At 43.9% G+C, this 26,337-nt stretch overlaps 1 protein-coding gene across 1 annotated transcript in view; it reads left to right on the top strand.

The window, feature by feature from the left end:
* LOC143338137 (zinc finger SWIM domain-containing protein 6-like) overlaps positions 1-13,695 on the top strand; it is a 38,554-nt gene extending 24,859 nt beyond the window's left edge. Inside the window, exons 5-14 of the mRNA XM_076758319.1 lie at positions 509-688; positions 1,609-1,785; positions 1,894-2,040; positions 2,957-3,103; positions 4,685-4,945; positions 6,891-7,026; positions 8,638-8,795; positions 9,521-9,684; positions 9,777-9,858; positions 11,139-13,695. Coding sequence (XP_076614434.1) covers positions 509-688; positions 1,609-1,785; positions 1,894-2,040; positions 2,957-3,103; positions 4,685-4,945; positions 6,891-7,026; positions 8,638-8,795; positions 9,521-9,684; positions 9,777-9,858; positions 11,139-12,001 — 2,315 coding nt within the window. The 3' untranslated portion in view covers positions 12,002-13,695. The remainder of the gene's footprint in view (positions 1-508; positions 689-1,608; positions 1,786-1,893; positions 2,041-2,956; positions 3,104-4,684; positions 4,946-6,890; positions 7,027-8,637; positions 8,796-9,520; positions 9,685-9,776; positions 9,859-11,138) is intronic.
* Positions 13,696-26,337: the final 12,642 nt, after the last annotated feature.

The raw sequence follows: 26,337 nt of genomic DNA, 5'->3' as shown, positions 1-26,337 counted from the left end.
TCTGTCATCCCCCATTTATCCCTCATCACGCTCATTGTTCCTCCTTCTTTGCGTCCACAGTCGTCCGTTCAGGTGATTTCTGCTCACTTTCACCCGCTTCTTTAAAGAGCTGCAACATCTGCTTTTCTTTGTTTTCGAGCACTAACTGAATCTCTTTTGGTGTTGGACAGTCTGTCGGACAGAATAAGACAGTTGGAGACGTCTCCTTTGACTCCTGGACAACAATAAAGACAATACAGAACCGTCTCCTGTCAAACCTAATTAGAAATGGTGTTCAGACAGTTATTTATCTCATATTTATCCACCATTCAAAAGCTGTTTTGCATCGCTGAGACCAAGTTGGGATTGATAATTAGAGCGGGGCTCAGGGCTCACCTGTGTCACAAAGTCAATTAATTGATCAGCAGAAATTAGTCAAAACATTTTATTGTTCCAGCTTCTCAAACTTGCTGCAGGAGGACAGTGTGTGAGTGTCCTTATGTCTCTGGATGTGAACGTGTCTCTGCAGGGGCCCTGTGGATGTGCATTGTGCTGAACCCCCACTACAAACCCGAGCAGAAGGGCTTCTGGCTCCGACAGCTTCGCAGGTGGAACGGCGTGGACGTCTGCCCCTTGGAGGACGGTAACCATGGCAGCGAGCTGACCAATCTGACCAACGCTCTGCCCCAGGGTCCTCCTGGCAACCCAGGTGAGATGACACCCGGCCGAGGACACGTCTCCTCCCTTTTTTAATCCCAGAATCCTCTCCTACATCACATCTTTTCTCGTCAGGTTTCTTTTTCTTCTCTCCTGCAGCATCTCCTCCTCCTCCTCCTCCCACTCCTCCTCCTCCTCCTGCATTAACACTGTTAAGTCTTCCTTCTCCCCCCTCCCCCCTCTCTTTTAATCAACTCTCCCTCCTTCAATCTCTGTGCCTGCAAGCCTTATTACCTTTTTAGTGTGGCTAATAGAATGAGCCTAATAACACAGTTGAGGTCCTGCAGCTTTTTCCACTAAATCAGAGAAAATCCAGACACATGAATGTTTCTGTCAGGTGGTAATAAAACCGTTTCGAATGAGGAGACGGGGGCTGTTATTACTGCTGCTGTTTTGTCTGTAATGGCCCAGCGTTTGTTGTGTTATCGACATTTTTCAAACCTGCTACGGTGCAGGTTTTTGAAGTCGGACACCGCGGACCCCCCTCAGATAGTCGAGACAGCTGCCCCCAAAGAAAAGTGTCATTAGGAGCCGAATACTGATCCAGCAAGTTCATATTAATGCATTTTATCACTGGTATTATGCTTACTGTACAGCATGATGTCACGGAGGAGTCATGAGTTACACTTTGTGTTACAGCTTGAGCCCCTGTTTTAACCAGTATTTGGTCACTTTTTGGCAGATTGGCACCAGTGAACGTAAGCTGAATTAGCCGTTAGCAGCTCAAAGAGCGTGATGTGTGTGGAAGGTGTTAACTGAGTTTTGACTCTGAGAGACATTTTGATGCATTTTGATGCAAACTGCAGCAGTCTAAAGGTTTTAAAGTACTAGCCTCTGTGAGCTAACTTCCCAGCATGCACCTGTGTCTTCCACCTCACGCAGTATCTGACATTTTGCGTTCATCTCTCGCAGATTCGCTGACTCGGCCCCACCGGACGGTGTTCACGCGGGCGATCGAGGCCTGCGACCTGCACTGGCAGGACCCCCACCTGCAGCACATCATCACCGAGGACCACTACGCCAACTACTGTTACCATGACAACTACGACAGCTCCCTCTTCGACGGCCGGGGGTGGCCCCTGTGGCACGGTGAGGCAGCAGGAGCACACGGTTTGGAGGCGAGGCCTGATAACATCAGTAAGAAACAGAAGGTGGACATCAAAATGTCTTTTCTTCTTTCCGTCTGTCCTCATGCAGAACACGTCCCCACTGCATGCGCCCGAGTGGACGCCCTGAGGTCACATGGTTACCCCAAGGAAGCTCTCCGGCTGGCCATCGCTGTGGTCAACACGCTGCGGAGGCAACAGCAGAAGCAGCTCGAGTTCTTCCAAGCTCGCAGAAAAGGTCAGTTTGTCCTTCAGCCTTTTGTTTTCTGCTTTTATTTAGATTTTTTTTGTTATGTATTTAGGCTCATAAAATATTTGAAGGCCAGTTGAGAATGAAAAGCATGAATCTGGTGTCGCTTGTGTTTCCTTAGAAAACTGTTTTTCATTCAAAACTGCACAGAAATAACTGAGAACGAGCTGCCAGGAGCCACATTTCCCACCAAACGAGTCACAACATTGAATATTGGGCCATAAATGTCCACATTTTCGTGATTTCATCCTGGACACTTCTGTCAGCCACAGAAAATAAAGTTAGAGCTTATTTATAGTCGGAGCTTAAACTGGTCGTATTCTTCCCTGAATGTGCCTCTTCAGACGTTTTCAGGGAACAAAACAAAAAATGAAGGAAAATGGAAAATAAGTCTGTGCTAAGAGCTGCAAAACAGTAAAAAGAGACATAAAGAAAGACACAAACGGGGAAAACCACTCGCCCAGACTTCAGTACTGCAAATAATATTTTCCTTGTTTGGTGATTCGGTCGGCTGCTGGGAGACGTTAAACGTCTGTGAACTGAGATGGGATTGTTGTTCAGACGGCTCTTCAAACACCAGCACGACTGGGAATTTAGCTAAATCTTGCATTAATTCATTAGTTTTTAATTGAATTCATCCCTCAGTGTTCTGCCACCTATCTGGCTCCAGGTCAGGTGAACTGATCAATTATATTACTAAGAATTATTGTTGTGTAGCTGCTGGTTTTCCATCATTGTTTCACTGATGTGACCTTGAAAGAAGAAACAGATTGTATTCTCTGTGATGTTAAAAATATGTTAAACAGTCTTAAATGTAACTTTTAACCCTGCACCGTGTTCCTGCGTGTGTGTGTGTGTGTGTGTGTGTGTGTGTGTGTGTGTGTGTGTGTGTGTGTTACTGCAGATCCGCTCCATAAAGGCGTCACGTCAGTCACCAACCTGGAGGGTTGGGTGGGCCACCCTCTGGACCCCATCAGCACACTGTTCAGCACCCTCATGGAGGCGGGGCGGGGCAGCGAGGACGGGGCCGCGGCCCTGCTCGACTTCTCAGGTACGGGAACACTCATACTTAAGTGAAAGTACCAGTACAACACGGTAGAAATACTGCATTCGTCCTGCATTCAACCCCCTGTTGAAGTAAAAGTACTCGTTCTGCAGAAAATGGGCCCCTGAGCCTGATGGATGATCCTATACTGATGTATTGATGTGCGTCTGCTGCTCAGGGTGGAACCAGGTCAAACTGCTTTACATACAGTGAGCTAGTTTAGTCCAGTGCTTCCCAACATAGGGGTCGAGTCCCACCAGAGGGCCACCAGTTAAATCGTGAGAGCCAAAGAAAAGAAGAGTCTGATGCACAAACCTTTCTCTCTGCTGTTTGTTTGACACACTGGATGATTTCACCTCTTTGGGCTTTAAGCTGTATTCAAATCAAACTTCCTCTCTTTGGTTAAACTGAAATAAATCATCTCAAACACGCAGAAAACCCCAAACTCATGCTATTTTTATGTAAGGTTGCACAAGCCAAAAAGGTTTTATTTGAGGCAGATGCTGTGAGCAGCGACATGCCATCTGCACCCAGACTAAAACCGCTTCCTAACCTACCAAAGTGGCTCTTTTTTTTACCAAAGTGTGACTGAAAACTTAAAACAAAAAGGCTTAAAAAAAAGGAGCTTTTGGTTTCACACCAAAATCCTGTGTTTGACCCTTTCATCCACCACAGCGTCCTCAGCCTGCTCTTTTCACTGCATCACCTCGTGTAAATGATCGAATAGCTGCTGTGTTCAAATAGACTGTTTATTTTCTAAGTGTATCGATGGTTTTAACGTGAGATCTGAAGCATCTGGAGCGAAAACAGAGCAGTGTTTCCCTCTGAAATGTACTGAAGTAGAAGCAGAAAATGGGAATACTCAAGTAATAGTACTTTAAGTGTACTAGGTTACTTTCCACCAATGACAGTTAGTGCAGACAAACACAGATTTTGTGAGTGCGATCCAGACGTTCACACTGCAGTGATTGCGTCTTCCTGTCAGAGCTGCAGGCCCTCAGGTTGCAATCAGCAGTGATGACACAGACGTGCTGATTGGCCTCCAGTCATCCTCCAATAACAGCTCATGAATAAGAAATGCAGCAGGAAAAACACTCCAATTAAAATGCATTAATTATGCAGGGGGGCTCAGCGAGACGAATTTCAGCAGACTTCAGCCAGAAAAGATGGTCACGTCTGGTCTCGCTCACCGTTTGTTTCTGCTCGAAAGGAGGCGAACTGATGAAGCCTCAGCGTGGAAAAGTGGAGCGAAAGTTTTCAATTAAGACTCCGAGCACTCGGTTATTTGTGTGCGTGTGTGTGTGTGTGTGTGTGTGCGTGTGTGTGTGTGTGTGTGTGTGTGTGTGTATTCACGAGGGACTGTTAACCCCCCTGGGATGAGCTGTGAGTTCTGCCAAGACATCATTAAGCCATTAAAACACATGATTACCGTCCTCAGGAGAACACACTCTGAAAAAGAACACCAGAATGGACAAATAGATCAATAGATTTATCAATACTCGGCTCAATCCGCCGCCTAAAGGGAACATTTTCCTCCCGCAGTCATCCCTCACCCTGTCTCCCCCCGTCTCTCTGCGTCCCCCGCAGGCTCGCCGGGTTCAGGAAGGAGGACGGAGCATCCCGTTTTCCCGGCGCAGCGTTTCCTGAAGGAAGGAGAGTCGTTCGTGTCGCTGGCCGTGGAGACGGCTCTGATTGGTTTAGGGCAGCAGAGGGTGATGCCGGACGGCCTCTACGCCCAGGAGAAAGTGTGTCGCAGCGAAGACCAGCTCCTGACCAGGCTTCAAGAAGTCGACCTGGACGACACGCTGGTGAAGATCTTCCGGAAACAAGCCGTCTTCCTTCTGGAGGGTGAGTAAGACTCAAACGTCTGATTCCCAGATGTGAGGATTTCTTCATCTCGTATGATATTCATTTTAATACCGTCGGGGTTTGTGCTGTCGGTCAGACATTTTACATGAAACAGTTAATCGATATTGAAATTAATTATTAGATATTTTCCTTCTGAACTCATTCTGACATCACAGCATGTCAGCAGGCCTGAGAGTTTTCAGCCATGCTAGCAGCTGTACTCTTGTGCTAAATGCTAATGTTTTGCATGTGTAACGTTTATCATATTCATCATGTTAGTTTAGCGTGTTAGCATGCTAAAGTTGGTAATTAGCATCAAGCATTCAGTCATTAATTTGCAGGTATTTATTCATAAACCAAAGTATTTTTGGTGCTGCTAGGTGGATTCTGTGAGCTTTGGACACACCCAGGCTAGCTGTTTCCCCCCATTTCCAGTCTTTGTGCTAAGCTAAGCTAACATGTCCTGACTCCAGCTTCATATTCGACTATTTTCTTTCTCTATCTGACAAAATGTCAAACTTCTTTAAACATTTCTGTTGCCTAACCCCCACTGAACCCATGAACGACACATTATCCACACAGGAAGGTTCCCTTCACACCACAGCCGGCTCTTTGTGCTTTAACTATCTGTTACGCTAAGTGTGCGCTGTTGTGTTAGCTCTGTGTACTTTAGTGTGCGTTCTGTGCCGCTTGTGTACATTTACACTTTGAATGTTTGCACTTGTGCATTCACAGTTGTGTGAGTGTATTGTTTGCATTGTCAGTGTGTTTGCTGACGTTGTGTGAATGTGTGTGTGTAAGATGTGGCTCATCATGGTTCACTTCAAACCCACTAATGATAGAGCTGCTCCACCTCACATGTGTTTTCTGCCGCCTCTGTTTGGCGGTCGTCGTAAAGTGGAGGAAGTCGCTGCTCTTATCTTATCAAGGAAAAAGGTTCAGTTTAGTTTTTTATTGTCGACAAATCAGAAACATCCAGACCAGCACCACACTGATCCTGTCAGCCTCTGATGCTCGATTATAGACCACATTTGTAATGAAAAGCAACATTTGTGATTTAAAAAAAAATCTACTTTCTCTCAGTGTAATGCACCAAAAACTCAAACCCCACACACACACACACACACACACACACACACACACACACACACACACACACATCCCTACTTCATTCTTAAGTATTGTAATCTGTCTGCTGTATGTACAATACTCTGCATGTGCCCTACATTTGAGAAGAAGAAAGCTGCCAGAAATACTCACCAGAGCACCAAATAATTAATCCGCTGCTGAAAATAGTCCCCAGCAGATTCACTGTTTCCTCCTAACGGCTCATTTTCCTCATGTTTAAACAACAAAACGCAAAATTGAGCAAAGTGTAATCTTTATAAGACCCAGAGTGTATTTTTAATGCCACTCTGCTCCCCTCATGCACCATGAACGCTTCAGATTTCCCTGGAATCTAAATGTTTGCATTAATAAATAATAATAATATGTTTTTCTGCTGAATGTTTCTGGTGCAGTCTAGTGAGTCTACTGTTTGTTAAAAATCTACAGCTGTTTGAGGAAGTTTGGTCTATTTGAAACAACATAATGGATTTCAGGGGGAACCAATGAGCTTTGAGCTGAGACCTGAAGGATGGTCTTGCTGATTGTTTGCTGGTCGACTCTTCCTCTCGTGGTGTTTTCCGGACGTTCTGTGATGACAAAGTGCGTTTTCGGCGGCTGACTAACAAAGCGATCATCGCTCTGAGTCAAACTGTTCAGACCAGCCTGTGTTTAAGCAGCGATATCAAACAGGCTGGGAAATAATCTCACGCACAAGGTCGCCGTCCAGTCACATGTGAGCAAACAAACTGGGCGCCGCTCGCTGAAATCTGTGCTTTTACAGTAAAGCCCTTCAGGCTGACGTTGCAGAGCCTGAACCTGGTTTCTGTCTTTCTTCCAGCTGGTCCTTACAGCGGTCTGGGGGAGCTGGTCTACAGAGAGAGCGTCCCCATGCACACCTTCGCCAAGTATCTCTTCACCTCTCTGCTACCTCATGATGCCGAACTGGCGTACAAAATTGCACTGAGGGCCATGCGGTGAGTCGAGCCCCGCCTCATTTAAATCTGTGATGTGTCCCACCACACCTTTACTACTGTGGTGTATATGTAGTATTTAGTATTTAGTAGTATTTATACTGCATATTTATACTGCATTATTCTACTACTACTACGACTGCTAGTATTATTCTTATTACATGTTACTATATACTATTATTACTGTAGCCTTAATATCACTGTTGTTATTATTATAGTTTTAGTATTCTAGTATTGAACACTAGTACTACACAACAGATGTATTTCTAAGTAGACAGTAAATATTTATTGTAGCATATTAGACATAGTTTACACATTTTGTATTGTTTATTATTTATGTTTGGTTTATATTGTAGTACAGTGTACATATTTCTACATTTCTTTTACATATTGTTACATATTCTCAAAGATATTTCTTATCTTCTGTTTCTGTTTTATTCACCTCGTTCTGCGATGGGATAGAAGTATCCTGGTGCTGATTCTGATTCCGACAACTCATTATGTTAATGTGACGGCAGCCAAACGCGTTGGTCTGTCTGATTAACGTAAAGAGGCTCAAGCCTTCGTACAGCCACAGTGGTAATCTCTGTGTTTTTAATGTGCATTCATGCCGTCAGTGTGGATGAACACATGAATGAACTCTTTCCATGAAGCGTGTGAGCAGACAGGAATTAAACTTTTGTCTTCAGATGCTGTAAAACAGGCAGCAGCGTTTCTCTCTCATAACGTTAAATGATGAAATCGGTGGATTCCTGCGAGCGGCTCGAGGCCAAACTGAAACAAACAGAATCAGACAGAACCAGCATGAATACGAGTCGATGACAACAGGAAGTTTGCTCCGAGAGAAAAACCTTGTTAACTTTGCTGCCACACAGATTTGTCAAAGCTCCTTTAAGATTTACTCGCTCTGTCAGTGATGAGAGGACGAGGAGAAATAAAGAGCGACAGGAAGTTACTGCCCTGCTTTGGTCTGGACGTAAGCGCTCCTCTGCTTTCTTTAAGTCTCATTTGGTTTGTGTGTGATGGGTCCTGAGACAGAGAAGGAAAGGAGAGGCAGATTTAGGAGCTATCTGGGGCACTGTTTAATGACAAAACCTCCTTTTGCTGGAATATTCACTAAATAATTCAACGCTGCTGAAAACGAGTTTTATAAAATGTGTGAATAATAAATACGTGCTGTTGGTTTCCTCCCTGACCGCCACGGGTGTTACGAAACTTTATTTCCTCTCGCCCAAATTAAACCCTTTTGATTTTTATGATATGTAAATCTTTATATCTTTTTAATACCAGACTGGAATCACAAAGCAGGAATATTAGAGTGCAGAAACGTGGAATCAGAGCAGCCATAACAGGATATAACAGGAGAGCGTTTGGGGGAAAAGGGATCGAGCTGTTATTTTTAAACTCATCCTTATTCTCGGCGCTCGTGGCCTGAGGCGAAGATCCACCTGAGCTGAGGTGTGGATGAAAACTATTGATTGATGCTATAAAAGGAAGGCTGCACCTCCATAACTTCTTTACCTTCATGAAACGTTCATCTGAGTCGACGGACCAGCTGCTCTGTGTTTACGTCCAGTAAAGAACTAATAAAGTTTTTGTTTTCTCTGCGCTCAGGTTGCCGGTCCTGGAGTCCACCGCCCCCTCCGGTGACTTGTCTCGGCCTCACCATATAGTGTCCGTGGTGCCCAACCGCCTCCCCCGCTGGTTCACTCTCAGCCACATAGAGACCCAACAGTGTGAACTGGCCTCCACCATGCTCACTGCTGCTAAAGGTACTCACACATTCTCCGGCAAAAGTGTTTATAGCTGTTCAAACACTCGAAGGACGATTAAAATCCAGCTCCTGTTTTTGGGTAGCGGTTAGCTGAGCTGAGCCGTGAGCAACCACAACCCTTCAGGCCACGCCAGAGTTTCTGCAGCGTTCACCAAATTCACTCTGAGGCCTTTTTAAAACCACATGGAATACAATTAATTACCTTTTTCACCATTGAAGCAGCCAAAGAACGATGGAAAACCAGTGGCAACAATAAGGCCTGTAATTATTTATAAAGCACATTTTCAGTAAGAAGAATTTAGACTTTCATAAATGACATGAAAGACTTTTTAATACCCTCTAAGGCTGAATTGGATGCTTTTTAAGAGCAGCCCATTTGACCAGTTTTTATTGAAGAGTAACTTTGCTAATAAAGTTCCTTGAACTCCAGTGATGAAAGCAGCTTACAAACAGCTGCTTCACAATAAAAGCATGGAAAGTTTTCATTGTGAAGGAGCAGAAGCAGGAAGTGGAAGCTCTGATCCGACTGATAGGTGAAATTATGAAAGTTATGAAGATGAACGAAAACTACAGAGATTCAGAAGAAGCTACAAAAGTCCTGAGAGCTAAATACGGAGATTTAACGATCCTGTTAAATATCAGATAAAGTCAGTCATGTAGAGAAAAAGCTGAGCTTGCACTGGGAGATGAGAATGACTGTCTGATTGTCTGTTGTGTTACCAGGCGATGCTCGCAGGCTAGAAACAGTGTTAGAGTCCATCCAGAAGAACATCCACTCTGCATCCCACATCTTCAAACTGGCCCAGGATGCCTTCAAAATCGCCACCCTCATGGACAGCCTGCCGGACATCACGCTGCTCAAAGTGTCCCTGGAGCTGGGTCTTCAGGTACACAACACGCACACACACAGAAGCACACACACAGAAACACACATCTCACATCGTGAGGATTCAGAGCCAGCGTCGTGTTTTTCTTACAGGTGATGAGAATGACGCTGTCTACCTTGAACTGGCGGAGGAGAGAGATGGTGCGATGGCTGGTCACTTGTGCGACTGAGGCTGGTGAGTTCACTTTTCCCACGAAAAGAAAATGAACCTCGCATGACATGTGTGCAGCTAACAGCGCTAACGGTGGCAGATTTACCACTTTGGTCCTTGATTTCATACAGAAAAAAAACAAAAGCAAGCAGCCAAGCTAACATGCCCTTGATGCCTTGAGACATCATATAAACTGTGACAAATGTAGTCTAGTATTAAGTACAATATTTCCCAATATTCCAATGTAGTGAAGTAGAAGTATAAAGTAGCATAAATTGAAAATTGTCATGATAAATAGAAGTACCTAGAAATGTCCGTCAGTACAGTACTCAAGTAAATGTAATTAGTTACTTACTGAGACACTGAACATCTCTCTAAGATATGATTGGTCGTCTCCTGTTCAGGGGCGGGGTTTAATGAACTTCACAAGACCTTAAAAGTGGATTTTGGAGAGCTCTCGGCAGGCAGGGGGAAGGAATGACTGGCAGGGCACTAATTATGGAAGATTGTGGGCTCCTGACTGATTAAGTGGGCCTCATGTTTGGTTTGAATACTGAACCCCAGCGGCTGATTTCCCTGAAGTAGACAGGAAGCGGTGTCCAGAGGGACGGCGCTCATAGGGGGAAACCTCCTCCCAGATGATTTCTTGTGAATGTGGGGGAGTGACAAGGAGTCCCTGTTTCTGTGAGCTCAGTTTGAATGGACGCATTGAGAGGACGCCAGTGGGTGATGTAGTGTGAGGCCAGGCCGTAGAATATCAGAGAATTAGAAACAGGCTCTCCAATTAGACGGTAAAAGGCCAGAGACCAGTGATGCACTTTGTTTGTTGAACTTCGTCTGAATGACTTTGAGTTCAACAGTTCAGGATTGAAGTTAATGTTGAAAATAAAGGTCTCTTCAGAGTCTAAAAGGAGTCTTTTTATTCAGCATGTTCAGTTATTTCATTTATCTATTTATTAAAGGATAAGGCTTGTGACATTTTCCTATTTTCCCAGTTTTTCCCAACCTGTCCAGACACTCACTCACATTCAAACAGTTGTTAGGAGGAAATTGTCCAATTGTTGGAGGCTATTTTCAGGTGTATGTTGATACACATTTGGTGCTTTAGTGTAGTTTATTATTTATATTGCTACCAGACTTATTGTTTATGGATTCAGCGATGGTGTTTCATCAGGGTTCATATAACGTAAGGCCACGTCAAGAATCAGAGGACCTAAGACTGAACCCTGAGGAACACCAAGACAGAAGACTTTCCGTCATGAGATCTAAACCTGACACTAACCTTCCTGTTCCTCTCTGTCCAGGTGTGTTTGCGCTGGACAGCATCATGCAGAGCTGGTTCACCCTCTTCACCCCCACCGAAGCCACCAGCGTCGTGGCGAGCACCGTCATGTCCAACAGCACCATCGTCCGCCTGCATCTGGACTGCCATCAGCAGGAGAACCTGGCCAACTCGGCCCGCACCCTGGCCCTGCAGTGTGCCATGAAGGACCCCCAAAACTGTGCCCTCTCAGCTCTGACGCTCTGCGAGAAGGACCACATTGCCTTTGAGACAGCCTATCAGATTGTACTGGACTCAGCCGCCACGGGAATGAACTACACGCAGCTGTTTACAATCGCACGCTACATGGAGCACCGCGGTTACCCTATGAGGGCGTACAAACTAGCAACATTAGCCATGACTCACCTGAACCTCAGCTACAACCAAGACACACACCCGGCGATCAACGACGTGCTCTGGGCGTGCGCTCTCAGCCACTCGCTGGGGAAAAACGAACTGGCGTCTGTCATCCCCCTGGTGGTGAAGAGCGTGAAATGTGCCACCGTCTTGTCGGACATTTTGCGGCGGTGCACGTTAACGACGCCGGGCATGGTGGCGCTGCACAGTCGCAGGAACTCTGGGAAGCTGATGCCTCTGGACAAGGCTCCGCTCAGGCAGCTGCTGGACGCCACGATCGGGGCCTACATCAACACCACGCACTCCCGGCTGACGCACATCAGCCCACGCCACTACAGCGAGTTCATCGAGTTCCTCAGTAAAGCCAGAGAGACGTTTCTGATGGCGCACGACGGACACATCCAGTTCACGCAGTTCATAGACAACCTGAAACAGATATACAAGGGCAAGAAGAAACTCATGATGCTCGTTCGAGAGAGGTTTGGTTGAAAGAGGATCAAATGACCAAATCGACCTTTTTTTTTTTTTTTGAGTCTCCTTTTTTTATCCTCTCTGACTTGAAGTGAAAATCCTCCCAAAACAACGCTCATGCAAATCTTATTCTATAATTTGGCACCGCGGGGTCGAACGTGATGAACACAATTGACCGAAGGCAAATAATTGGACTGTGATGCGGAAAAAGTCGTATACATTCACAGTGAATATGTCTTTTCATTGTGGCCGAGCATGAGCGCAGATGGACAAGTTTGAAACTGAAGAAGAAGAAAAAAAAACACTGTAAACCATAAAAGCAACAGCTGGTGTTGATGTGTATAAAACCATTAAGTTCAGAGGAGAGAACTGTCGAGTCCTGGAAGTTTCCCTTTATGTATGAAAGCGAGAGTAAGAGTTTTACACTGAGTATAAACTGTACTGTCCAGTGGCAAAATGTCCACCTTGCACTCCTCCTACTTCCCTCAGCTAACGTTCACAGCCTCAAAGAGAAGACAAATGGCTTTAAACCAAAAGGAGCAACTCCATCTGAAGTGACAAGTACCTCTTTTTAAGGATCCAGCTTTACTCTTTCCCCTCCAGGTCCTCACCCGTCTGCTCGGTGAAGTGAAAGAAAAACTCCAAATTCACAATCAGAATTCATTTCCTGGGTCCATATTTCTTGCTGCCACCTTCAGGCTGATTGTTTCGGCTTTGCAGTGTTGTCTCAAACATCCAGTATGCTTATTTTACGGACACGTTTGTCTCAGAAACACAAACTGTCACAGTGCTTGCTCTTGTGGGAACTGTCAACATACATTCTCAGGGATTTCTCTTAAAAAAGCTGACAAAAAAAGAGAACAAAAGCATTTTATTGTCCTGTATATATGAAAGTATATGTCTGAATATTGAAAAAAAAAATGTATATGTTAACTAATTTATGACAGAATATTCTATGTAAGGCACAATACTTGAAGCTGCAGTACAAGAAAAAAACATATCAGAAGGACTTCAAAACGTTCGCCTTGCATTGCATCAGGGGCCAGTTCAGACTGTGGTGCACGCCGGCTGGTTTGGCTCTGCAGACATGTAATGAACTGCAAAAAACCGGCCAGTGGTGAGACGGGAAGCGGACATGCAAAGTGTGCATTCTCCTGAACACAGAGGCGTATTGAGGATTGTAGGAGTCGGAGAAAGAGACGACTGTGGAGGCAGAGCGGCAACAACATAACCGCTGGCAACCGCTGCCGTGTTTCACCCAGTAAAATCTGCCCTCGTGTCTCTTCTGCGGCGATTCGGTCACAAAACAAAGCTCTGTTTGACGCCCGGTGTTGTCCACGCCTCCTCCTCTGACATCTCGACTTTGTGCAGGACAGAAAGTTGCTCTATACTGTAGGTCTCGACTGTTCCACTTTTTTTTTTTTTTAATGCTTTTTGTGTTTTTTTAATTTTATTTTTCCTCTTCAGTTTACTTTCTCTCTCGAATTCCTCACACAAGAACAGCCTTCTTTCTTGCCTTGTCTTAATGCTTTAAAATAACCAAATGGGAGTTCTAACTACCAAACTTTGTTCTTACGCCAACCGACTTTGGTTACGACCTTGTAGTGTCTTTAAGTTCCAGCTGAACCGGCTCTGTATTCTGTGCTTTAAAAGCTTGTTTCATCTCAGTGTTGTCTGTTTGTTCCCTCGTTAGAGGTCTGTTCGTAGCTCCTTTTTGTTTAGAAGCAGCGTTTGCTCCCTTTTATTTATTACATTAGGTAAATGATTGTACAACCATGTCAACATGTTCATGAAGTTGAAACTAAGATTTGATACACTGATCGATTTATTTATGTAACTAAATCACTGTTTTATAAACTTGTTAATGAATCAACGTTTTGTTTTGATTAAATTCGTTTTTTGAGAGGATTAAGTCTTCGTGTTGTTGATTATTAAAGCTTTTACTCTCTTTGCTGTGAATGACAATAACAGAAATTAAAGGTTGAGTGTGAAAGTTGATTCTTCACCTTCGAAATTAAGCAGTTTTGTCAAAATAATCTTAATATAAATCCACAGCACTTACTTGATTTCAGTTTGACAACTTTACTACCTCTTGTTTCCTTGATTCAATACTTTTGTGTAAATCCTCGACAAAAGACTGAATTCTAACGTTCCCATCGTGTTGACTCCAGTTGTATTCCAGTAGATTTGTCCAGCAGCAGGATGTTGACACAGATGTTTATCCAAAGTTTTAATGTTGAATTTGGTCCACAGACGACTCGCAGTCCTCGAGGGGGAGGTCATAATTTCTCTTAGTGCTCATTTAGCTTCCTGCAAAGATAAATTTGGAATTTTAAGCTTTCCTTATCCCACTTCCTGTCTGTTGTCAGGGGCCTGAATAGGAAGGAAGCTCTCACAAAAAGGAGGTTTTGTTATGGAAACAAAGGACCTTTAAAAGATGGAAATATGGCCAAACTGAAGCTAAATACAGACTTTATTTGACTAAAATAGTGTCACGTTAACTGCGTCTTTGTCAAATTTACAGCCATGTTTGCTCACAAGTAGAGGGTGCATTTAATGATCTGTAATACCCTGACTGACATCAGTTATTTTGAATTTAATCTAAACATGGTTTGATTTGATCATTTTATAGTTCATGGTTATAAATACACAGATTCTGTGATGGTAAAAATGCAATTTTTTTTGTTAAGATACACTTTCTAAAGGGATTTCATGGTTCACAAAGTCCATAAAGAGATAAGAAACAATTGGTGTTGACGTTTGAGTATTAATAACCTGGAAGGGCTTGATTTCCTGTTGACCTCTGACCTCTGTGTTGTACGTTTTTTCGCGGTAGTGGAGAGAGGGAAAACTAGCGTGAAGCAGGGAGCTCCGCCCGTGGGGGTTGATGCAGACCCTGTTGTGTTAATGTGTATTTTTGTACATGGACTGTTTGCAGACCAAAGCGCTGTTGAGTTTGTGAGCTTGGGACTGTTAACTGTCGTCGCGGTGCGTTTCTTCCGACGTGAACCGAGTTCAGCTGAGGAGGCTAGCTTAGGACAGGCTAGCTTAGGCAGGGCTAGCTTAGGCAGGGCTAGCCGCGCGTGGTCATCATTGCGGGAGAAGAGCTTCAGTGGTCGACGCGGTGGTTTCTTCAGTTGAGGACGTTTTCTGGTGAGGAGCTGCGGTCCGGTATTCGTCAGACACGGAGCTGCCGCCGTTCTTTTCCCCACACTTGGAAGCCTTGCTGTCCCGTTCACGTCAGACGCTCCTGCTCTGCTTTCGTCATACGGAGGTAACGTTGTTCAGTTTCTTCACGAGCCTCAACGTTAAGCGCGCCAGCGAAAATTAAATGCAAGCTTGCTTAGAGGACGAAAGTGCACGAAAAGAGGGGTCAACAACGGACAAATTAATTAAAATACCACGGCTTTTTCTTTCCCTTTATTACTTTTCCATCTTGTGGGTTCATGTGAATTGTTGACTGTTCAATGTATATCTTAAACTGAAGTACTGTGACACAGTAAAGACTGCTTAACTAATATGACTGAAATAGAGGGTCTCCATACCTGCATTAACCAGCTAGCCTCTCATTGAAATTTAAAGTGAGACAGATCAGACATGACCCTAGACAAGTGTTTTTATGAGGTGTCTCTTTCACAATTTTCCCTTCAGGTGTTGAAAGGGTTGATGCTTTAAAGATCCTTTCATAAAGTGTAAGTCCAATCACCAGCCGATGGTGAAAAGGGTTACGCAATATTAAGATTACTGAATTGTTTCCAGATGCCAGAGGTGATTTCTTTTGTGACGTTCAAACATTTAATCAATGACAAAAGCATGACTGAGTCAGTTAATAGAATGTTTCTGAGCTTTGAGTCTGTTATTTCTAGCTTTTAGATGCCACTGCTGTTGTTTGCTGTTAGTTTTATTTGGTGGGATAAGAGGAACCAGGAAGGCAGTCCAAACGGGCAAACAAATACAGAGAGGCAAGGCAGGCAGGCAGGTGATAAATAGGCAGCAGGTGAAAATCCAGGTAAATCCAGGTAACAGGAAAAACCAGATCAGATAAATGGCTGGAACTCAAAGGCATGACTTACATTGCAGCTCAGACGAACAGGCAGAGGAACAATGGATCTGGGCTGGGATACATACATATTATGAGTGACTGATGAGGGAGTGAGGTGCAGGTGGAGAAATGGGCAGGCAAGTTCAGGTGAGGGGAATGAGGTGATTGCAGGGCAGATGAGTGAAATGAGAAAAGTCACCTGGTGGACAGGTAAGGAATAGCTCTGAAGAGGGACAGGGAGGCAGAATGAGTGTCGACAGCTGAGAGAATAACAGCACTGCGGTGTGGAAACAGGCTGCTACAAGTAAAAACTCAGATTTTTACTGAAGTAAACTTTAAAAGTTTTAACACCAAATTATGCCTGAAGTACCAAAAGTACTCATTATGCAGAATGGCTCATTTCAGAATAATATATACTACTAATTGTAATTATTGATTATAATGAGTTCATCACTTTAATGCTGCAGCATGTAGAGATGGGGCTCTTTTTAATTATGCCGCTGGGTAGTTTGTGAATTTTTTCCCAGGGATCAATAAAGTTTGTCTTATCTATGATAATACATCATAATTATTGGTTGATTATATTTTGTAGAATTAATCTGGATCTGCGAAGTAACCTAAGTTATCAAATAAATGTAATGAAGCAAAACAAGTATAATACAAGCTGCAATAAAAGCTTAACATAAACATGTTTCAGGGCAGAGCTGATCTATTTTAGAAGCTTATAAGGGGCCGTCCAGAAATTATTAGCAGGAGGGGGGAGGTCGGAAAAAAAGGAGGGTTAAATATTTGTAGTCTGTGCAGTCTGAGGTTTTTGGGAGAGCAGGGGGGTCATTTCATTTTGCACTCATATTAATGATTAAATTCACATCTGAAATGACCACCTCCAACTGTCCACACCTGCACACACACACTAACACACATGTATATCATGTTGTATAGACCTCGATGCCATTGCTACCTCAGGCCATTTTTTGGACCACACACACACCAAAATGGTGTCTGCGTCAGTCAGAGCATATCCTGTAACCAGGCAGCAGCTTATTTTTGTAACTCCATCTGTGTAACCAGGACCACAGATAAATCTTATCACCCTTAATCACACGTATCCTATGTGGACGGGCCTGTTATTCCACTCCTGCTGCCATATTCGTCGTCTGTATTATCTATTGGTGATGGGAACTGCAAAAACTGCTTATCTCACGATATCAGATGTCAGAATTACCTATAATCTCTATTAGAAAATATATCAGGTCTAACAGGCATTTGAACTAAAATGTTTTATTTTTTATTCTATCACCATCTGAGCTGGAAATAGATAAAGATAATCAAAGATATAAAGCAGAAGCAGAATAAAACCCCCCTCACCTTCATTTGATGAACAAATTTTAGAAATGGAAAGAATGTCCTATTGTCTGTCTCTGTTTCAGCAACAAGGAAGTGCACCTTTAAAAAATATATATATATCTGGCTAGTTTTATATAATAACTCGTATTTTAATATTCTTAAAATCAGCTTCCAGACCATCACAGCAAAAAGCAGCAGGATTAGTGATTAAATAATGTTCGTAAGTTCATTTACGAGCAATAACTTCTGTCATCAAGTTAAATTCATCTGTTCAAACATCAAGCTAATGTACTGCTACAACACAAAGTAAGATAGCTGAGCTAGTTGTGGGCTAGTTGTAAGATAACACTGTAATGCACACAGTAAGTTAGTTGAGACAGAAACTAGTTGTTAGTTCGCGTAGTTGTAAGATAGATGTAAGCTATGTCCAGGCTAGCTGTAAGATGTGTGTAGGCTAATTGTAAGCTTGTTAGGTTAAGAGCGTAAATCTATATTATGCACACTTGCAATAAATTTTTTATATAATTTGGGCATCTTTTTTGAGAAACTTTGGCATTTGTGTGTAGAAATCAGTGAATTTAAAAAAATGTAATCAAATATTTTTCTCTTTTATTCAGGAAATGTTGATTTTACACCCACATATTCACACCTTTTTTCCAGAAACAACCAGTATGACCACGACTACAAACATAAAAAGCAATGTAGACTGTAAAATAATTAAATTAAAATGAGTGCATGATATTTTAGATATCAGCTGATGGCGGATTGAGCCGTGGGCTGAGAGTCTGACCCTGGAGCTGCAGAGCGGTAGATCACCGCTATTCAGTTTCAAGGCAGAAATATGAGGTTGGACAAAGCACCTTGGTGAAGATTACTAGACTGCACCAATCATCCATCACACTCAGACTTGTCCTTGGAATACATAATGTAATGATAATCTGATCCAGTATGCAAATGAAGGCACAGTGGGGTGACTGCAGGGAGAACAGCCCACCTGCCCCACAGTACAAGTAGCCCCTAACTACAGATCTGCTGTCAGATTACAGCCCTCAGTGGCTTTAAAGCAGACAGGAATGTAAACAAGAACAAGTCAATCTGAAAGGCATTTGCTTACTCTGTTCCTATTAGTTGGCCAACAGCATGATCTGCAGTTAGGTAACGTGATGTAGCTTCTTTATGAGATTAACAGTAGTTTAACCAGCATGGGTTTGCACCAGTGTTTGTTTTCAGTGAGAGATGTGATGGTTTCTATGTCTAATCCATACCAGAGCTGGTGTATGCACAGTCCCATTGATTTAATGCGCCATGACGGTCACGCCAACTCAGCTAATTAGACTTGGTGTCTGGCGACGGTAAACTCATTTCAACACACACATGCACACATGCAGAGATGCTGATATTGTGATGGGGACTCATGAGGGCGATGTTTAGAAGCCATTTTGTGTGTTGCCCCCATTGACAACAGGCATAAATTTGCATTGGACACTGTTAGAATTATTCGATGAAGTTTTACATGAGACTTTGATCAGACTTTGGCTTCTGGGAGACTACAATAAGGCTAAAGCCAGTAGTGATTTAGCTTATCTTAGCATAAAGACTGAATGAGAAAAATGGGAGACAAGAGCACATTTGATTTAAATTGCAATAATTTGTTTTTACATAGTGCATATAGATTCTATAAAGAACAAAACACAGATTTTTATGGGATTAAGACCGCAACATGTTAACTGAGCTTGTCTGGAAAGCCACCAAATTTTGAAATGTGTTTTCTAAACGTTGGTTTTGTTGGCAAAAGGAAAATGTTCACACTTCTTAATGTCAAACAGCCCAATAAAATCACATGGTGACACCATGAGGAGGTGACTGGGACTCATCCACTGGGGACCATGAATGTCAATTTAATGGTACTCCATCCAATATACTGATGAATATATCTCTCTAATCTGAAAATGTTGGCATTATAGGAAAGGTCAGGGTATCACCAGAGTCAGTGGGCTTCATCCTCTGGAGACCATGAACATCTGTATCACACCAGCTCTATGACTTACATGTCATTGCTGGCTTAAGTTCTTGATCTGGACTTGGCTCGTCCCTGACCAATCATAGCTTGCTGTTGACAACAAGAATGTAATCAAACAATGGCGTCCAAAGCGGTGTGAGTGATACTGGTTGTGTTGTGTTTTTATAGTTTCGTAGTTCCGCCTCGTAGCACCGACAGCATCGATCATCTCACATGTTTACAGTTGTAGAGCGCCCTGTGCTCCTATTGGTCAACGCCACTGAACACATGGTGGAATTTGTCATACTTGGCGATAGAAGGTAGAAACATCCTGACACTTTAGAGTAGTACAGGACGGCCATTTTTGTTTCTGATGTGTGTCAGTCGGGCTGTCATTTTTGTACAAACAATAAGCTAAAGTGGTGGAGTATCCTCAAACACAGACCAACCAGCACTGTTACTGTCGACGGAGGCTCTTCATCCTCTGCTCTTGAGAAATATTTGATTATCTTGTTGGAGTGTAACCGTCCTGCTTCGCTCTGCCAATAAATTCTGAGACTGAAATTGGAGCCAGCGCACCGGAACTGATGTCTTTTCACACATTCACATCAAACATAAGCCAAGTGGTGTCACACTTCACCGCAGCCGGAGCGTCTTCGCCGGGGTTGGAACATCCGTTTATTATTTCATCATTTCAATTACAGCACAATCGTCTCCGTGAGGATGCGTCATGTTTCTAACCTTTTCTTACAGGATGAAAACAGTCTCTCTCGTTTCCCTCTTCGCTCTTTCATCTGTGCCAACCAGACTCACCATGGGAGCTGTTGTTTCCGCTCTGAGTCTCGTGGCCCCGTAAGGTAGAAAACCTTCATATTCACAGCTTTAAAGGGAATCCAAAATGTCACAAGCCGGAGCGATTGCTGTCCATAAAGTTTTCATAAATGTCACAGCGAAGGAAACAGCCAATAGCAATTAGGTGTTTCCTGAAAGGCCACCTCTAAATCAAAATCCTCTCAGCTGAAGCGCAGGAAGCGAGAATCTGGTGAAACAGCAACCTAATTCATCCCATTATTGATAGGTTTCAATGGGTTGTGTGATTATGTGAACATCTGCTTTTGTTTGATTGGTCTTATTTTGTTGTTTGATGTTTAATGGAGCACAGGGGAGCTTTGTCTATGAGCTCTGTGATGTTCCTCCATCACCACGCCAAGTCCAGCAGGTCAATCTTACAGGATGCGCTTGATTCACATACAGTTACTCTCCGGATTAAACCTGAGGTCACGGTCAGTTACACCACCAGCCAGTAATGACAGACAATCAGTGTCTCTATGGACCAATTGAAAATATCCTCTCTGGTCTCCTAGCAACAGAGTAGGGCCTCTCCGCCTGTTGATTGGCATTAACAAGTGCTGCTGATGGTGGTAAGAATCATCTCTTCACCGGGAGCCTTTTCACATGTGAACGGTGATTTCAGAAATATCCCAACGATCGTGCGGTCAAAGAAATTCCTCGTTAAGACCTAAATTTGTTCAGTTTGTTCAATCTGAGAGGACAGAAGCAGAATATAAACACGTAATAAAGGGTTTAGAAAACACTCAGATGTATTTGTAATTTATAATATTTGTGAACAAATTAATTTCTCATATGAAGACATATTTATATATAAAAAAAGACAGAATGGAGATGAAAAGAGGGCCAGAAAATGAATGCAGAATAATAATGAAACTGTCTTGATGATAATAAAAATAAGGATGAAAATAGAAGCATTAAAGGTCTCCAAACTCTCCTGTTCCTTTAATACGATGGCGGCCATCAGTCTGGTCAGATGATCGTAACCGGGTTCTTTTGGTTTGAGGTTCCTCTACAGTCTGTCCCCAAGTGAAAATATGTGGAAGCTTTTATTGATATTTATGACCGGCGTTTCTAATTAAGCACTAATTAATACCTCCAGAGCCAACGCCTGAGCGCTGTCAGATGATTAATATTTATTCTCTTACCTAACAGGCCAGCTGATCGCCCCGCTCAAACTCATCACCACCTGACAGGAAACAGCCTGAGTCTCAGATCAGAACTGCCCCCCTCGATGGCGTCGACCTTCCTGCAATAATTCCTCGCCACACGATGGAACTGTGTAATGTAATCCCCCCTGTGAGATTTACGATGAGACAATTAAAGGGAATTAATACATTAAAGTTAATTTATATGCCTTTGTTAAATTTCACCTGAGGGCATCTATTACCTTTATATTGTATTAAAGTGTGAGGAGCAGTTAATTAATGTGTTTTACCAGATTAAATCTGCTATCTCAAACTTAGTGGGCTGTTCAAAGATTGGTGCTAATGTTTGACTGTGTAATTACCTGTTGAGGTGGGTTTCCTCTTCAGTGCACAGGACCTGGTATCAGCCCGGCAAAATTCACCTTTATGGGTGTTTTTTCTGTCCGGTCTATTTACAGCCGGCGGTGCAGTCTGACCTTTGCTTCTGCTCTTTGAACAAATCACGCCTGAAGAGGCGGGTTTGCATCCACCTGTTGCTCAAAATATCACAAAAAAAGAAGAAAGACGTCAGATCTGCTGAAGAGACGTTAACCTTCCTCCAATTAAAAGATGAAACAAACAGAATATTCCATATTTCCACCATGTTTTCTGCATTTATCTAAGGTTTAACTGGAGCTCTTTTAACCACGTCATCTTGTTGCGCCCTCTTCTTCTACATTGGCATAACAGCACCAGACTTGAGCATTATCGCCATCTACTGCTTATCTCGATGAACCACCTCCTAATAACAACTAATTTAAGCACAAGTGCATAAAATTCATACTTCATGTACTTACTTCATTCCACCACTGCTGGAGGAGAGTCGGGATGTTTCTTGAACCTTGCGACTACCCATCTTGCTCCGTCTCTCTCCACCCATCTCCGCCTCAGGATGACATGTCTCGTATATTCTGGCTCCCTCTGTTCATCAGTGGTAATCTGTCACTCACCGCATGTTTCTCCACCTGAATGAAGTGTCATCCGCGGCTTGAGGAGCAGCGATAAAACAAGGCTTTGGTGTCAGCTTGTCAGATGTGGAGAAGCGAGGCAGAGACAAAGGCAAAGGTGACAGCGGGAAGAGAGAAAAGACGGGACTCTGCCTCATGAGTGATTCAAACCCCCTCAGAGCGCCTCAGAATCGGACACTCAGCGTGAACCCGAGGGCTCGAGCAGTGACATGAAAGAGAAGTGTGGTGGGTGGGAGCAAAGATGTGCCACACATGTGATGAGTTCTTTAAGACCCTCTGCAGGTTCACTCTGGTTCATTGAACCCCCCCCCCCCCGTCTGTTGTGGGTCCGTTTTACTGCAGGGCATGGCTGGTCCTGCCTCCTGCCCCTTCCTCTCCTGAGCACATCCACCCTCAATTCGTTGAATCATCCGTTCATCTTTGTGGTCTTGACTGAGACTCTGCATCAAACCTATTTTGAGTATTTTTGCTGCTGCTTTCCTGCTATTTCAAAGGTAGCCTCTCCGTCATTACTCTAAATTAGTCCTGACCCTAAACCTTATCTCTGCTCCACAGGCAAACCTCCAAAGAGCAGCCCGAGACCCGCCGAGGTCCAAACCGTCCTGAATGTCTCAGAGAGCACACAAACAGAACACGAGGGCGAAGGATGCGCCGGGGGGGAAGGAGATGAAGGCGAGAGCGGATGAAAGGCTGTGGGGCTGAAAAAGGCTGTGCTGCAGGTGGAGGCACGAGGCTGAGAAAGGTCTGCTGGTCGTGTGGTGGCAGCAAGAGGGCAGAGCAGCTGGAATGAGGCCACGCAGACTGATAATAAACTAAGAATGAAGAGGAGGGTGAGTCCATCAGATTAGAGATACCGAGATCACCGCAGGAACACATGAGAGTGAGGCAGGTGCAGAGGCTACAGCCATGCTAACGGCTTTGTGAGCTACATGCTAAGCACTTCCTGTTTACAGAAATCCATTCTGATTAACTTTTCGGCCTCAGATTTTGAAAATAATGTCCTGACTGCCTCCTTAACATAACTGGGAAACATCTCCTCATCCTTGACACCCCCACCCCCCCAATCCCATTCCTATCCTGCTGTGCCAGATTTAGGGTTGTGGTCGTCGGCGCCTCTTAGAGGAGTTAGTGATCTGTAAAGTGACAAATGAACTTTGAAGCCTCAGTGGGGGCAGATTTCTTTATGAAATGCTGCTCTGCATCACACAGCGCTGCTCTCTGCTTCATTTACATCCGCTCATTATGAAGCTGGTGCGTTTCATTGTTTGGTGACTGCAGTGAGCATCATATGGATCCTCTACGTGACATTACCCAGCTGCCATACCAGCACATGAGAGAAGAGTGAGCTGTGGAGGAAATGAGCTTGCTGAAGCTTTGTGCAGGTGAGTAATAAAGGTTCTTTATGAAGCTGTAAAGAAGCTGCAGACTGGTGGTGAAATATTTTGGTTTCCTTTCTGGTTGAATGTTGACAAAGTAAACACTTCTTGTCTTTCAGTTTCAGTATTTAAGCGAGGAAACCATCGTTCACTCTGTAAAAAACGTTATCCACGCTTCAGATAATGTAAGGAAAGCAATTAAAATGTGTTTTAATGAACACGTTCTGCTGCAGCTCAACAGAGGCATTAATTAGGGCCACGGGGCAAGCCACGAGCACTACTGCCTACAGCAAAGCTGTAGACAGTAGTGCTCGGGGCGAAGCCCCGAGCACTATTGTTATCCTGCGTGTTTTTTCTTCTTCTTCTTATTATTAGGGCCACGGGGCAAGCCACGAGCACTACTGCCTACAGCAAAGCTGTAGACAGTAGTGCTCGGGGCGAAGCCCCGAGCACTATTGTTATCCTGCGTGTTTTTTCTTCTTCTTCTTATTAGGGCCACGGGGCAAGCCACGAGCACTACTGCCTACAGCAAAGCTGTAGACAGTAGTGCTCGGGGCGAAGCCCCGAGCACTATTGTTATCCTGCGGGTTTTTTCTTATTATTATTATTATTATTCTTCCTCTTCCGTGCTTTTTTCGATTCGCTACTCCTCCTACAGTTTTGGGAGCACCCACGCAAATGTTATATCAAAACGTGCGTCTTGATCGGGATCGCTATGCTATTATTTTTCTTAAATTTATCGCAGTTTTTCGCGACGTAAGTCGCGAAAAACTGCGATAAATTTCCCATAAGAAATGAATGGGAGGTGGTAAAAATTGTCGCACTTTTTCTACTGGCTACTGCTCCGGCATACTTTCACCTAGAGACTCCATTTAAACTTTAAATTGTAGACACAAGTCTTGTCTATCGCTGTATTAAGCCACGTTTTGATAACTCATGTAGTTTTTGAATAATCCCTCATCAATGACCATGAGCGTTTTTGGAGAAATTCTCAGATTTCAATGGGTGTGTATTGCGCGGACAGTTAGAGGCTAGAGTGGGTGACATCATCGCTAGAGTGGGAGAGAGCCGATTAAAAACGACTAGGTTTTTGCTCTTTCCACGCTCCTCCCGGCCACAGTTTACACTCTACAGGCATGATTTTTTCCACAGTTGTAGACAAACTTGTCCTCTCTCTCACAATGTGCTCGAAAAATCTGTGAGACAAACAGAATTTGAATTAGCAGCCTCTAAGCGCGGCCACGTCTGTCTCTGCTCCCCATGCACTCCAATACAAAGATTTTCGGAGAGAGCAGAAAGGAGCCCTGTTTTCAACTCGCGACTGTGTCCACAAAATAATCTGTAGAAACACAAAATTACACCAAATCGTTCAGGAAGTCCTCAAGGCGCTCACGGTGTCTTTGTTTTTCTGATAGGAGCTACCGTTCTCTCAGGAGAAGCCCAAATGTGAGAGGAGTGCAGAGGCAGAAAATCGCTCGTTTTCTCCGCTTTTCTGTCGCCCCTCTCTGTCTGCCCCTATCGTCATGGGCAACCAAGCCAAATTGCCGTGACAACCACTGAGCCTCAGTGGCAGAGAGCCTAAAAAAACCTCCAGATTTTCTGTCTTTCCACGCTCCTCCCGGCCACAGTTTACACACTACAGGCATGATTTTTTCCACAGTTGCAGACAAACTTGTCCTCTCTCTCACAATGTGCTGGAAAAATGTGTGAGACTTACAGAATTTGAATTAGAGGCCTCTAAGCCCGGCCATGTCTGTCTCTGTCTCTTTTTCTCTCTCTGAGTGCATGTGTGCCTGAGTGCTGAGAGGGGGCGTGTGTGTGCGTGCGCAGCTGTGTCTCATAGAGCATGATTGGGAGGGGCTCTGAAGTTGCTGTGGCAACCTCTGAGGCTCAGTACCTCTGTGAGCACTTCTCTCTCATGCTCCCTTACACAAATAAACAGACATATGGGCATATAATGTAATGTATATGTACGCGGTCGGGCAGTAGACCCCGTGGCCCTTTCAAAATTTCCCGCAGGGAAATTGTCTAGTTATTATTCTTCCTCTTCCGTGTCAAATTTCGGACCGCTACTCCTCCTACAGTTTTGGGAGCACCCACGCAAATGTTATATCAAAACGTGCGTCTCGATCGGGATCGGCGTGCTATTATTTTTCTCTACAGAATACGCGTTTTTCGCGACGTAAGTCGCGAAAAACGCGTTTTCGTTTCCCATAAGAAATGAATGGGAGGAGCTCGAAAAACAAAATTTTTTTTTCCCTTTTTCTAATGGCTACTGCTCCGGCATACTTTCACCTAGAGACTCCATTTAAACTTTAAATTGTAGACACAAGTCTTGTCTATTGCTGTATTAAGCCACGTTTTGATAACTCATGTAGTTTTTGAATAATCCCTCATCAATGACCATGAGCGTTTTTGGAGAAATTCTCAGATTTCAATGGGTGTGTATTGCGCGGACAGTTAGAGGCTAGAGTGGGTGACATCATCGCTAGAGTGGGAGAGAGCCGATTAAAAACGTCTGGATTTTTGCTCTTTCCACGCTCCTCCCGGCCACAGTTTACACTCTACAGGCATGATTTTTTCCAC

This window comes from Chaetodon auriga, chromosome 19 (genome assembly GCF_051107435.1).
Source record: "Chaetodon auriga isolate fChaAug3 chromosome 19, fChaAug3.hap1, whole genome shotgun sequence".
In the NCBI taxonomy this organism is placed as follows: Eukaryota; Metazoa; Chordata; class Actinopteri; order Chaetodontiformes; family Chaetodontidae; genus Chaetodon; species Chaetodon auriga.
The sequence above is the reverse complement of the archived record's forward strand: the minus strand, read 5'-3'. Positions and strand labels throughout refer to the sequence as shown.